Source organism: Anopheles ziemanni, chromosome 2 (genome assembly GCF_943734765.1).
Source record: "Anopheles ziemanni chromosome 2, idAnoZiCoDA_A2_x.2, whole genome shotgun sequence".
NCBI lineage: Eukaryota > Metazoa > Arthropoda > Insecta > Diptera > Culicidae > Anopheles > Anopheles ziemanni.
This window is the reverse complement of record NC_080705.1, coordinates 9,030,339-9,042,449: the sequence shown is the minus strand read 5'-3', so window position 1 is coordinate 9,042,449 and position 12,111 is coordinate 9,030,339. Positions and strand designations below refer to the sequence as shown.

General features: G+C 42.6%; 4 protein-coding genes across 4 annotated transcripts; 2 read left to right on the top strand and 2 right to left on the bottom strand.

The window, feature by feature from the left end:
* Window positions 1-807: 807 nt before the first annotated feature.
* Window positions 808-3,968, bottom strand: LOC131294942 (MTOR-associated protein MEAK7). Its single transcript, XM_058322997.1, has 7 exons — window positions 3,750-3,968; window positions 3,384-3,611; window positions 3,058-3,245; window positions 2,105-2,409; window positions 1,796-2,022; window positions 1,514-1,696; window positions 808-1,441 (listed from the first exon to the last, which is right to left on the bottom strand). Exons 1-7 carry the CDS (start codon window positions 3,876-3,878, stop codon window positions 1,322-1,324), a joined length of 1,380 nt encoding a protein of 459 aa, XP_058178980.1. The 5' UTR covers window positions 3,879-3,968; the 3' UTR covers window positions 808-1,321.
* A 2,076-nt stretch (window positions 3,969-6,044) lies between these two features.
* On the top strand, window positions 6,045-7,868 carry LOC131281518 (bifunctional peptidase and (3S)-lysyl hydroxylase Jmjd7). The gene is made up of 6 exons (XM_058310851.1): window positions 6,045-6,176; window positions 6,235-6,388; window positions 6,894-7,046; window positions 7,106-7,275; window positions 7,354-7,518; window positions 7,582-7,868. The coding sequence occupies exons 1-6, from the start codon at window positions 6,122-6,124 to the stop codon at window positions 7,842-7,844; spliced, it is 960 nt and encodes a 319-aa protein (XP_058166834.1). The 5' UTR covers window positions 6,045-6,121; the 3' UTR covers window positions 7,845-7,868.
* A 390-nt stretch (window positions 7,869-8,258) lies between these two features.
* On the bottom strand, window positions 8,259-9,658 carry LOC131287720 (uncharacterized). Its single transcript, XM_058316800.1, has 2 exons — window positions 8,733-9,658; window positions 8,259-8,657 (listed from the first exon to the last, which is right to left on the bottom strand). Exons 1-2 carry the CDS (start codon window positions 9,571-9,573, stop codon window positions 8,371-8,373), a joined length of 1,128 nt encoding a protein of 375 aa, XP_058172783.1. The 5' UTR covers window positions 9,574-9,658; the 3' UTR covers window positions 8,259-8,370.
* A 1,766-nt stretch (window positions 9,659-11,424) lies between these two features.
* Window positions 11,425-12,051, top strand: LOC131287739 (cytochrome c oxidase subunit 6C-like). Its single transcript, XM_058316825.1, has 3 exons — window positions 11,425-11,529; window positions 11,705-11,871; window positions 11,937-12,051. Exons 2-3 carry the CDS (start codon window positions 11,705-11,707, stop codon window positions 12,004-12,006), a joined length of 237 nt encoding a protein of 78 aa, XP_058172808.1. The 5' UTR covers window positions 11,425-11,529; the 3' UTR covers window positions 12,007-12,051.
* The last annotated feature ends 60 nt before the right edge of the window (window positions 12,052-12,111 follow it).

Genomic DNA, 12,111 nt, shown 5'->3' with positions numbered 1-12,111 from the left:
TCATATCCTCACAAATCTGTGCATCTATTTAACAATGTTACACAGCTACAAACACACCGAGAAGAAACTGACAACGTACAGCGAAGAGAAGTGATTTTCCCACTGTGGGATACTTTACACACAACATTCCGGATAAAATCTTTCCTTTTCTGTTTTCCTAGTGCTTAAACTACGTTTGTAAAACAATTTCAAGCTGTCTCAGTTCGAAAAATTATCCACCGTGATATTAGAAACCACATATTATATGGCACTGTAAAATATGCGTACATCCAGTCGTACATTAAAACGAGCGATACAATTTTAAATAACAAACAAAAAATAATACACTTTGATTGTACATTTGAAACTGGGAGCACACGCTTTGCGCTCTTTGTAATTTGCTCTGCTTTGTAACATTTAATATTGTGTTTTTTTATGTGGCCTAGGAGGAGTTAGTTGTATAATATTGATAGATTCTGAGCATCTTCTTAACGAAAGCCTGTTCTTAACCCCTTACCTAATCGGGACTTTGGTACATCAAATAGGGTTTACATTCTGTGAACGATAAGTATACGACAATAAATGTTCCAACCTTTTTCTTAAATTCCTCCCATCCCGTCTGCCAACCATCGTCAAAGTGCTGTTTGCGCCCAGAAATTGTTTTCTTCCGCTGCCAAATCAATTTGTTTCCTCTCCAATTTACATCATGTAGGTATTTTTAAACTGTTACTTTCACACGTCGTGTATCTTTGATACTACCCTACATGATATCGGTTCTTAACTTGTGCGGTTTTTTGCGCTCCCCAAACATTGAAAAGTTAATTCTTCGTTTTTTCTCCACGTCAGATGTACAACGATCAGTTGATCTAGTGGAGACTGTTGTTTCGCTTATCGCTTTTCACGCCAGATGAAGAGCCTAGTGATAATCGGTGCTGGGTGGTAGATGGTTTTTTTGTTCGGTGCAATCTTGGTGTTCGATTTGCTGTTAGATAACATTTAAATAGCGCTTTCCATTTCGGAAGATACAAAATATAAACCCGTTCGAGAAAAAACTATTCAGACTTTTGTTCCTAACACACGTTGCCGGCCGTCACCGTTGTGCGTTCGGTACGGCTACACCTGAACGTAAGATCGATCAGATTCGATTCGAGACTCACGCCCGTGCCCTGCAACATCATTTTACAACAACGGATATAGCCAAGCGAGCCGAGAACGAGAACACCTCTTAATGGCTTGTTCATAGAAAGTTGAAATTGAATGTATCCGTTACATCCACCAAGTTGATTTCCATCGTGCGCCCCATCACGAAACACTTCTTCTTTCTGGCGTGCTTACGCAAGCCTTAGTCCTTGGGTTCCTCTCGGTAGCCATCCGAGTACTGTTCGCGGCCACTCATCTTCAGCATAGCCTTGCTGTCCGCATTCCCATCCAGTATCGAACGTACGCCAGACTTTTCATCCTCCTAGAAAGGAAAATAGACACACATAAAATTCCCATTAGTTTTTCATCGCTTCACTTTTTCCTTCGTCCTTACCGCTTCATCTTCCTTCACCGGTTTATCTCCAACGCCCCAGACCTCAACATTTCTTATGTTAAACTTCTTGGTGGCGCTTAGCTGGAAGTATCCCTTGTACGTCGTGCAGGACTCCGAGCACTCACCGAGACCGTACTCACTGTCCAGCCACATACCCCAGTAGTTGTGCTGGCCTCCCATACCCTGGCAGGTAGAACGGGCGTAGGATGAAGCAAGAGCAAAACATTCAAAAATCCATTACATAGTGGACAATATGCCACGTGTTTCGAACAACTTTCTTACCAATCCGTTTGGCATCGTTTGCTGATGGAGATTTAAATATTGGTAGTGATCGTTATACCCGGTACTGGGAAAGCATCGCATCTTTGGCCGCAGTGTAAAAAGGAAAGAGTTCTCGTTTCCGACGTAGTTGGGACTGAGTGCCCACGAATCCGTTGCATAGCCACCGAAAATGTATCCATTTGCATCCTCGACGATAACAACCGTTGGACCTTGGTCCATTATTCGACCTGGAGTATGAAGAAATCAATAAATAAAATCCTACTATGCCATCTATAAAAAGTTAAATTTTCCATACAATCTCACACTTACCCAGCAGTGTCGAAAAACTTTCCCCGTGGATTTGCGACGAAAATAGGAAGCGCCACTTGTTCTGCAACGTACCAGGCAGGTTGGAGTTGATGAACAGCATCTGCGACAGATCGGTGAAGGCCGGATAATCGGGCACGTACTGCAGTCCTTCGCAGTACGGCAGCATCGACTGGAGCGCCTCTTGCGGGATGATGCTTTTCCGTGCGTTTCCATCGGCCTCGGAAGCATTCTTTACGTTGCGATAGTGGTACAGGTGAGAAAACACATGCTCCAACATCTTCAGGAACGTCGGATTCATATGTAACCTACAACAGGAAACGCATTTTTGATTAGTCTAATTCCACGTGCCGGCCCGAGTGTGGGTGTGGCGAAATCGATTTTGAAACGTGAGTGGTATGGGTCTAAGGATGTTTAGGAGATTCAAGAAAAGGGACTATGGGACCAATGAAATAAATATTTGAAGTTTATCAGTTTATTTTAAAACGTACAAAAACTACAATAAAAAAGAGAAAACATTGAAAAATACTCGTCGGAGATAATATACATCATTGGCGCTACATTTCGATAAAACAAGTCTTGTTTATCCACATTTCACGTTGACCCCCAATTGTGTTCTACATATAGATAAAGTCATATTTTTAAAGCAGCTTGTAAAACTAAAACTTGTTGAACTCTTCATTTGTCCCGGAGGAAACCCATATCCAGTTTATACAAAATTTTTTTTTCCCAATGACCAATATTTCCCCGGATGACGCCGTCTTATTCTTGGTTTCCAAGACACGTTCTTCTATCGGTTATTTTAAAACCTTTCCTATGGTACATTGAGCAACACCATTCGCGTTGCTTAAACGGCATCATAAAAGAAAACTTCCCGTGCAACGTTTCCACCGTAGTACCACATCTCAGGATATGATTGTATGGGTTCTCGACAAACGCCTCTTCTGCTTGCTTACCATCGTTCTGCATCGGCCCGGGTGACTTTCTGCGTGCCCTGCTGCACCACATCATACGCCAAACTTTCAGCCAATTTCTGGATACAATCCTTGACGATACGGAAGCCACGCGATTCCCACGACTTATACTGTGGACCGCCTTCGAGTCGGATCGCGCGCATGTAGCTACTGACGACCGCCTCCACGTACTGTGGCACGTTGATGAAGTGTAAATGTGGAGGGAAAAAAGTATAACAAAGTATGATAAGATTTGCCTGCCCAACAGCCACAGAGAGATAAAAATGATAGTGAAATCGATCCAGTCGGATCCCCGTGCCCCATCATACCTCTTTGATAAGCGGATAGGCGATTTCCGTCGACTCCGATTCGGGCTGCTGGCCAAGGCTGCACAGTAGCACGTTGATCCGCTCATCGATGGTACCGCGGACACAGAAAACGTACAGCTCGGCAAACCGCTGGAATTCGACCACCGGAGAGCGGGAACCGAGCGGGCCAAACAGGAAGTTGGTAATGTACTGCGCCAAACGTGGATCCATTTGAGAGCCCCAAAATTTCTGCCGCACACACAAGAAAAAAGAGATACGGGGAATATGTTCGCGAAAAGTAGGCCATCCCGTTTGAAAAAGAAAAAAAGGAAAAAATAAATATACTGTTTGTGCTGTTCTAGTTTTAAGGAGCCACATGATACGTACCATGAGATCATCTTCCTTGATACGTTCCGAGTTTTTGCTGACTAGTTTGAAGGAGCTGGCCACCACCGGCACCTCGCTTTTGGCTAGCAGGGAGCATTTCTCCGCTAGCTTTGTACTGGAGTTTCCCATCCCGGATGGAAATGGTCAGGTTACGGTGTCGATGAATTATTAAATATGGCGACTTAGACACATTAAAATTCATACAATTGCGCCGGCCTCGAAGAGCTGGGATGAAAATAAAATTAGAATTCAGATGTGACGTTCTTCTTTGCACTCAATATTATTTGAGCTTTAATGAAAGAAAACAGGAAAGGTTTTTGAAAGTGTAATAAAATAAAATCCTTCTTTTTAACTATTTCAAACATTCCAAATTCCTTTGACGTCAAGGTAGAACTAACTCAAATGGTTTGATGACCCTCATTCACTGAAAGACCTCCACACTTCCTTTCCGCAAGTCCTCTCACATCGATCGAGTAATCGCGAAAATCTCGAATCGGATTACGATACAACGGAACCGACGGAGCGACAGTTTCACTTTTTGCTGCTCTGGGGCACTTTAGTCACACTCGAAAGACTTTGCGAAAGTGTTGGAAGGGAAATAAATAAATTGTTTATTGTGCTGCTATTCGCCGGAGGACTGGCGAAGGTTGTTATCAGGTTGTTTAAAAGCACATGATGAATAACATACGCACGGGTTGCCTTGTTATCTATCGTACCCGGTAGTTGATCATAGCGGAGAGGCTAATCAATGGTTTGTTGTTGTCAATGGTGCGAAATCTGATAGGCAAACCCTCGTACTACGACGCGTGGAACTAGGTTCAATCAATTTAGAATAGGTATGTTTAGTGCCGATGGTAACATTTTTCGTAAACATTCACTTCTGTTTCACAAGCGGTAAAACATTCCCATAGTGCCATTGGATATTCAAAGAAACACTTCCTTTTTTGGGGACACAGGAAATATTACCATTTAGCTCACCGCGATTATGTTCCGCGTCAAAAAACAATACTTTTTTGTCAATAACACGAGCTGCCGCTTGGCGGTAAATGATTGTGTAAATTTCTGCACCGATTTGCCAATTGATTTAGCAAAGCTCACTCCAATTTCTGCGATGATCACATGAGCATAGTCACACTATTATTACTACACGTTCACTACACTCCACCCGACGGAAGGCCGTTTGTTTACAATCCTTATTAGCAAATAGTAGACACCTTGCTCTAAGTCAACTGCCCACATATACATACTACTAGTATTTCCTTCTCTTCGTGACTCCTCCGGCCTACCGATGTAATCACTATTTAACTTTGTTGTACTATTTTCACTTACTTTTTGCTGTAGATAGCGCTCTTATTTGCCGGCAGACACAAGATGCAAACAAAGCAACGCACAAATCTTGTAAATAAACACACTTTTCGCAATGGATTTTAATTAGTTGCTTTCACTACAACTTGATGCTGCTTTGTACAATCAGTACTAGCAACATTTACATGACTAGATTATTCCCGGAGAGAGCATACAATGGCCACTTCACAAGAACATTCAGGATGGTGGTGCTGGCTAGGATTTCATTGAAGTTCTGGTCCTTCAATGACCCTGGTCAGAAACAGCGAATGCACTGGTCAAGTTTTAGATTCGAAGTGAAGGAAAAACACTGCGGTACATCGTACAAAATAAAGATTCCTCGGACGGAGGACACGAATCGCGTATTTTTTCAATTTCCCATCGAAGACCCCAGGTGTTAGTGGTAGGTGTAGTGTTGGCAGAATCGTCATTCAGAAGATTCCAAGACTCGGTCCCTTGACGGATTCTTCGATTGGATCATATTTCACGGATTCAAATAAGGTTTTTATTTTTCATATTTTACATTTCTCGAATAAATTCAACAACTGATAGAAATAATCGCAAGTTGGATGTGCAGGCTTGATATGATGAGATAGGAGTCGGATTTTTGAAAATCCGGATCTCAGACCGGATTCGAATCCCTGTGAATTTGACGTGCAGCGTCTCGTCACAACCGTTCAACTGATTAACCCTATCATGCTCAAATTCAAACTTCAACCGATTTAACAAAGATTCCTCTGATAATTATTCTATGTTCCCGAGTTTATTAGTTCAAATGCGTTATATGTTTCAACAATTGTTTCCCAAGTATTCAAATTTATTTCATGTTCTCATGTTACCACAACTTTTAACAGGCATTATGAATTCCACCGCTCGACTTCAAGGGTTTGTTGTTGTTTTGATTCATTTTAGCTCGTTCATTTCTAGTTTGCTTTCCGCACGCCGATCTGCGGGACTATTTCGCAGACAGAAGAAAATAGTCGAGAAACGATCGAGCAAGTTACGGTGCTCTTGATCCTGAAGAAACCATGAGCAATTCCAACATACGGGAGGCCTTTCAGGTGCTTACCAACGAGGCCAAAGGTTAGTAATACCCCTCATAAATCGACCACCTACTCCACTACGATTTCTGCGTTCCCAGATTTGTTCCTGCCTCCCAGCATCCCCGAAACGTTTGGCATTCCCACAGCGCTGGAATTTGTACGTGATCATGTGGCTAAAAATCTGCCAGTAATCATGCGTGAAGCTATAACCGACTGGCCCGCACTGGAGAAGTGGAATTCGAAATACTTTCGGTAAGCATCGACACTGTTTTGCTGGATTTTGTTGAGCATGCAAACGATGACGCACTAGTGGATTGTGTCTTGAACGATGTGTATGTCAAAACATATGGCCCCACACTCATGTCTTCCATTGGCACAGCTGCTGGGACATTTTTGAACCACGGCCAATAATAGTCATAGCGAGAGGAAAGTTTAATTAGACGATCATCTCACCTTTTATTGCCGGAGTACACGTCTTCACCTTTGGTGAAAATATGAATGTTTGCGATACTTCACTACCGTCGTTGTTATTATTAACACTACTGTGATAGTATTATTGCCCATCGAAAATACGTAAAATTATTCATACAATCCTGCACAATACGCGTACGGCAGCACATTTTAAAACTTGCTGAAGACCTACCTCAACGGTTAAATGGACACGAAATGTTGGAATGTTGTTTGAGAATGGCTTTAAATAACTCCAGAATGAAAATCTTGTTCGCGCATCTTCTCTTACTCCTCATAAGTTCCACAGAGATACGATTCCAGACAAAGAGGTAACAGTGGCGATCACCCCCAATGGCTACGCTGATGGATTAGCGACACACGAATCTGAGGAACACTTCGTCCTGCCACTGGAGCAGATCATGCGAATGGAGGAATTTCTTTCGATGCTCGATAACAAAAAGTAAGATAATAAATACAAACCCATTCGAATACACCTATTTGAATAGTATCTGTCCTCAGTCCAAACAGTATTCCTTATATACAACGACAAAATTCAAACCTGACGGAAGATTTTCAAGAACTATGGGAGGACGTGAACGAAGGCAGCCTCAACTTTGCTTCCGAAGCATTCAACAAACAACCGGACGCGATCAACTTTTGGATGGGCGATGAAAGAGCTGTTACATCCAGTAAGGTTTCTTATTTTTCATTTTCAAGATTGGATACATCAACGATAAATAACAACGCATCGTTTTCTATGTTCACAGTGCACAAAGATCCGTATGAGAACATATACTGCGTGATTTCGGGATACAAGGACTTTATTCTAATTCCTCCAATCGACTTGCACAACGTACCGAGAAGGCAATATCCTATGGGCATTTATATGCAGGAAAACGATGACAAAATTGTGATCGAACCTATCCTTGATGGTAAGTGCATTTGTTTGTACGATCCACACAGCGTAGCATAATTGCTTTCCTTTATGTTCCCAGAAATTGGAAAACCCCGGCTGATTGAGTGGGTAAGCGTGGATCCACTGGAACCGGACCTTCAGCTGTACCCGTCCTATGCCGATGCGACTACGTACGAGATTCGGCTGAACGCGGGCGATATGCTGTACTTGCCGAGCCTATGGTACCATCATGTACGTCAAAGTCACAAGTGCATTGCTGTGAACTTTTGGTACGACATGGAGTACGATGCTCGATACTGTTTCTACCGAATGATAGAAAAACTATGCAATTATGGACAATGAGGCAGACAGTGTGGCACCGTTTATGCTTGCTTTAATTTATGTGTAACTTGCACAATAAAAAAAGTATTTGTTCAAAAACCTACGATCGTTTATTGTAATATGTAAAATTTCAGTGAAATAGTTACTTAGTCTAATTAAATAAATGCTAAAATACATTTGGTTGGACTAAGAGTTTGATACGAATCTAAAAGAGTACCGAAGGAAACGTCTTATCATTTCACATTCTTTATATTGTACTTGTTTATTTGATTTTAGTTGTACTTTTATACATCCTTAATATACACATCGTTTAAAGTATTGCTGGGTTTGGAGGTACAATATACATATAATTGTAAATTATACATAAAATTGTAAAATTATGGATTATACATAAAATTGTAAAAAATAATACAAATAAATACATTGCACCCATTGACAAAATAGACTTCGTATGAAACCAATTAGGGACTCCAAAAGAGACCCATCGTTAAGTAGTGAGAATACTGCAAACGTTCCTGAACGCGATCACCTCAGTCCTTCCCTTCTTCTACTGAAACCCGCAGTCGCTGCGCAACTTACGCAGCACTTGTGCATCCTTGCCGAGGTTGAGTGCTTTCTCCTCTAGCTCACAGATCATGTCCGACAGCCAACGATCCTGCAAGAACAACTGCCTGTTTTCGTTGCGATCAAACTCCAAACCGATGCTCAATATTTGTGTCATAATCTTCTTCTTGTGCCGGGACCGACGGGATGCTTCGTTGTTTCGCTCCCGGTCTCGGATGTCGGCCGGATCGGAGCATTCTTTGCGAATCCGCGATTTGTTCGGGTTGAAGCCTTTGAAGAAAAAGAAAACATGTTCAAATAAATTGTTACGCAGAACGCCAATCCTCCTATTCGCCCTTAACCTACCAAACTCCATCGGAAACTCGGCCATTTTGGTTTCAGTGTACTGTTCCTTCTTCAGAATAGACAACTCGACGATTTTCTTCATCTCGGTGCGCACAAGTGCAGGCAATCCATCACCCAAGCTCAATCCCTGTCTCCAGGGTCGAACGGTAAAGTTCGGTTGCAGTATCTCGTCATGTATGGACGAAACACCCGAATCGGTGGGCGAGTTTAGTGACTTTTCCTCGCCATTACTGCGGCGTCGTTTCCGGCCACCCATGGGCAGCATGCGCATCTGCACTGTCGCCGGCTCTAGCTCCGGTGAACTGGTATCATAGCGCTCCACCACCTTGCTGTTGAGCTGTAAGGCAAATCCTTTCATTCCGGGACTGTCATACATCGTAATTCCGTCCCGCCGGTGTGCATCGTAACTGTCGTGTGTCGAATGTGTAAATTCGTGGCTTGGCAGTCCACTCGAACTCACTACAATGGGGGACGAGGTTCGGCTAGTGTCCCACCGTTGAACCGGATCCGGCGGTGAAGAAGATCCGAGCCGCTCCAGATCTTCCATCGTTGAGTGTTCCATTTTTCCTCGTACCATCTTTTCACTCTTGGCCGAGGGTAGGGACGAGCGGCGGCTGTTAGGTTGCTGGGGAACGGACAGCAAACTGCGGTTAACGTTCTCCGTCTCGTCGTCCTGGATCACGCGGAGAGTTTTCTGCCTCGCTCGCAATCGGACAAGATCTTCGGTGCGCAATTTAACCGTTTTCGGAGCTTTCAATAACGACTGCGTTGAGGACGGTGAGGTCGTCAGATCCACCGTGACCAGGGAAGGATTCTTCTGTACGCCTCGTTTTCCCGCCATACTGTTGTTATTCGATTCTGCCTTTGATACCGAACGACTCCCGGCACTGAGGAGCAGAAGGGCGGCGGCGGCATCATATTCCGTCATTTCTGGAACGATTTAAAATACTATATTACATCCAATTGCAAGTTTAGCTACGAATTGCGCTTTTTGTATCGGGTCTAGGACAAGAAATTATCACATCACTAAATCTTCCTGAAAGATGGAGGCTGCGGCCGTTGCCCTGCTCCTTACGCGAAGACTATCCACTCACTTCAGACGGGGAGTCGAACCGTACTGCGAGAATGACAAAAATACACGTAGCACGGCAAGACTCACCCGGGTGATATGATGGAGGAAGCTAGAGCCTTTTCACATACTTTCGACCGATACGCAAATATCCTCTAGACGAGATCGTACGCGTTTTATACTCCACGTTTCGAAGTTATGGCTTTGTTGCTTGATTTCACCACTCATTTATAGCCCAATTGGATAAGAAGATGGATATGAATGATCTTTGGAAGGATTTCATACACTGACACTTTTTTAACGCAGAATTACAAAAATCAAGTGACGGAATGCAGGTAATAAGTACAACATTAAACACAGCTTACCTTTAATCTTATTGCGCCGGTTTTTGGAGTTCTGGATACACAACAGTACGTTTGTACAAATTGAAACACACAAAACAAAACTTGCGAAGAAACACACAATTGCAACACGATCACAGATAGTACATTACGACGATCCTCCCTGCAGGCAGGACTAGCAGCGTCTGGCACATTTACATAGTATGTTGCCTTTATTTTATACCCTTCCGTTGGTCAACGACACACAGTCAGCATATCATGCGCTACCCGGGGGAATACTTTACCTACCGCACAGGATGTGTTTTGTCTTCGCAAGAAATCGTGTGCCTCCGTTGGCATCGGGTGTTCTTCAACCGTGTCTGTTTTCTACTACCGTTTATCGGTAGTACGATCGCATACTAGGTATGCGTCTTGCTAGCGCCAAGAAGAACTACCAAATGACAAGAAAATTGATACTTTGGCCGGCAAGGGGCCTACGAAGCGAAACTGAGTGTAAAAGAAATATGGTTTTTTTCCATTCTACCTCATCGCGTACGACGTAGCCGTCTTTCTTTACCTCTTTCGACTAACGTTTTTTCCATGTTATTCTAGGGAAAAACGTGTTTGAACGTGCAACGAGACGACACCGTTTATTGCCCTATTGTGGAAATATTATGAAATCAGGTACGAACTTCTGCAACAAAACATTTTAACGGTTTTTCGCGTTCTTTGCGAATACCATTTCTACCTGGATCTATGCTCGCAGAACTGCTAATTCCAGGTATATCGTAATACACAGAATTTTGCGTTTAATGGTTTATGCTTTTGGAAAATATAATGACACATGGTTAGTATAAACAGTTTCGATTGTAATTACGCATTTCAATGCACATCCAACAATCTAAGCGAAACTATGTAGATTAGAGAACTTTGTAAATCATTGAATTGCTTTGATGATTTTTAGCTTACAAACCGTTGATCGATACATTCCAAATTTTTGTACGCAACGACATTTTTTAATTCAAACCGAGTAATTATTGTGCAACGATAAGTTTATAAGATGTCGTTTTTCTTGTAAATAGCTGGAGGAACAACTTATCGTTTAGTCACAATTTCCGACCCAGTTTTTAGAAAAATACTTACTATTTTCCTTGAAAAGATGAACTTTCGATACCTGTTAATATTTCTGTACCACAAAATCAGGAAGCAAATTCTTTTTTAAGCCTTTTTTATATTTTCCAAGATAATTTCCCTAATTGATCCATTTTCCATTTACAAAATGTCACTATGACAACTGTCACAACTTTTCCGTCAAACAGCAAAAGGGTCGCCTGTTTCGCTGTCTCGAGATTTTTCGTGCAGAACTTGTGGCTAACGCAAATTACCTGCTAAACTAAACAACGTAAAGGTACCAACATTTTCTTGACTATATTCTCAAGTCTAATCGAAAGATACTCCTTAAGTGATAAAGCGTAGAATCTTGCGGATTTGTTTGTTTTTCTGCAACACCAGCTTTAGAGAAGCAGACAAGTTTGAGGTGTAAAATTACGTAATGTAAACTTGCTTATTTTACTTCATTTAAGATGTCCGAAGTCGCACCAAGAATCCCGAAGCCGGTTCTCCGTGGTCTCCACAATGCCACCATCAAGCGCAACCTGATCGTGTCGAGCGTTCTCTGCACGATTGCCGTCGTTGCAATGAAGGTGATGCACAACGATCCCAAAGTGCGTGACTATGCCGAATTCTACAAGTGAGTAAACCGCACCGAACCCAACCTGGGCGGGATATTAACTTGATCTCTGCCGAACTTTGCAGGACCTATGACGCAAACAAGGCTTTCCAGCGCATGAAGGATGCTGGTCTCCTGCAATCGGTCAAGGATTAAGGAGTGAGCTGCACTAATTAGTAACTTGGACAGCGGTTTGTTGATTATGGGGCAGTGGTTTGTGGTACAATAAAAATCCATCATAAACCCTACAGAGCAGCGTTG

Bases quoted from the DNA above. Each gene is read 5' to 3' on its own strand.
- LOC131294942 (XM_058322997.1), bottom strand. From the start codon at position 3,878: ATGGGAAACTCCAGTACAAAGCTAGCGGAGAAATGCTCCCTGCTAGCC. The intron at 3,246-3,383 runs GTATGATGGGGC...AACGTGCCACAG, and splicing joins CCTATCCGCTTATCAAAGAG to TACGTGGAGGCGGTCGTCAG. The intron at 2,023-2,104 runs GTAAGTGTGAGA...TTCATACTCCAG, and splicing joins AAGTTTTTCGACACTGCTGG to GTCGAATAATGGACCAAGGT.
- LOC131281518 (XM_058310851.1), top strand. From the start codon at position 6,122: ATGAGCAATTCCAACATACGGGAGGCCTTTCAGGTGCTTACCAACGAG. The intron at 6,177-6,234 runs GTTAGTAATACC...CTGCGTTCCCAG, and splicing joins GCTTACCAACGAGGCCAAAG to ATTTGTTCCTGCCTCCCAGC. The intron at 6,389-6,893 runs GTAAGCATCGAC...TAAGTTCCACAG, and splicing joins TGGAATTCGAAATACTTTCG to AGATACGATTCCAGACAAAG.
- LOC131287720 (XM_058316800.1), bottom strand. From the start codon at position 9,573: ATGGCGGGAAAACGAGGCGTACAGAAGAATCCTTCCCTGGTCACGGTG. The intron at 8,658-8,732 runs GTAGGTTAAGGG...TTTTCTTCAAAG, and splicing joins CGAGTTTCCGATGGAGTTTG to GCTTCAACCCGAACAAATCG.
- LOC131287739 (XM_058316825.1), top strand. From the start codon at position 11,705: ATGTCCGAAGTCGCACCAAGAATCCCGAAGCCGGTTCTCCGTGGTCTC. The intron at 11,872-11,936 runs GTGAGTAAACCG...CGAACTTTGCAG, and splicing joins GACTATGCCGAATTCTACAA to GACCTATGACGCAAACAAGG.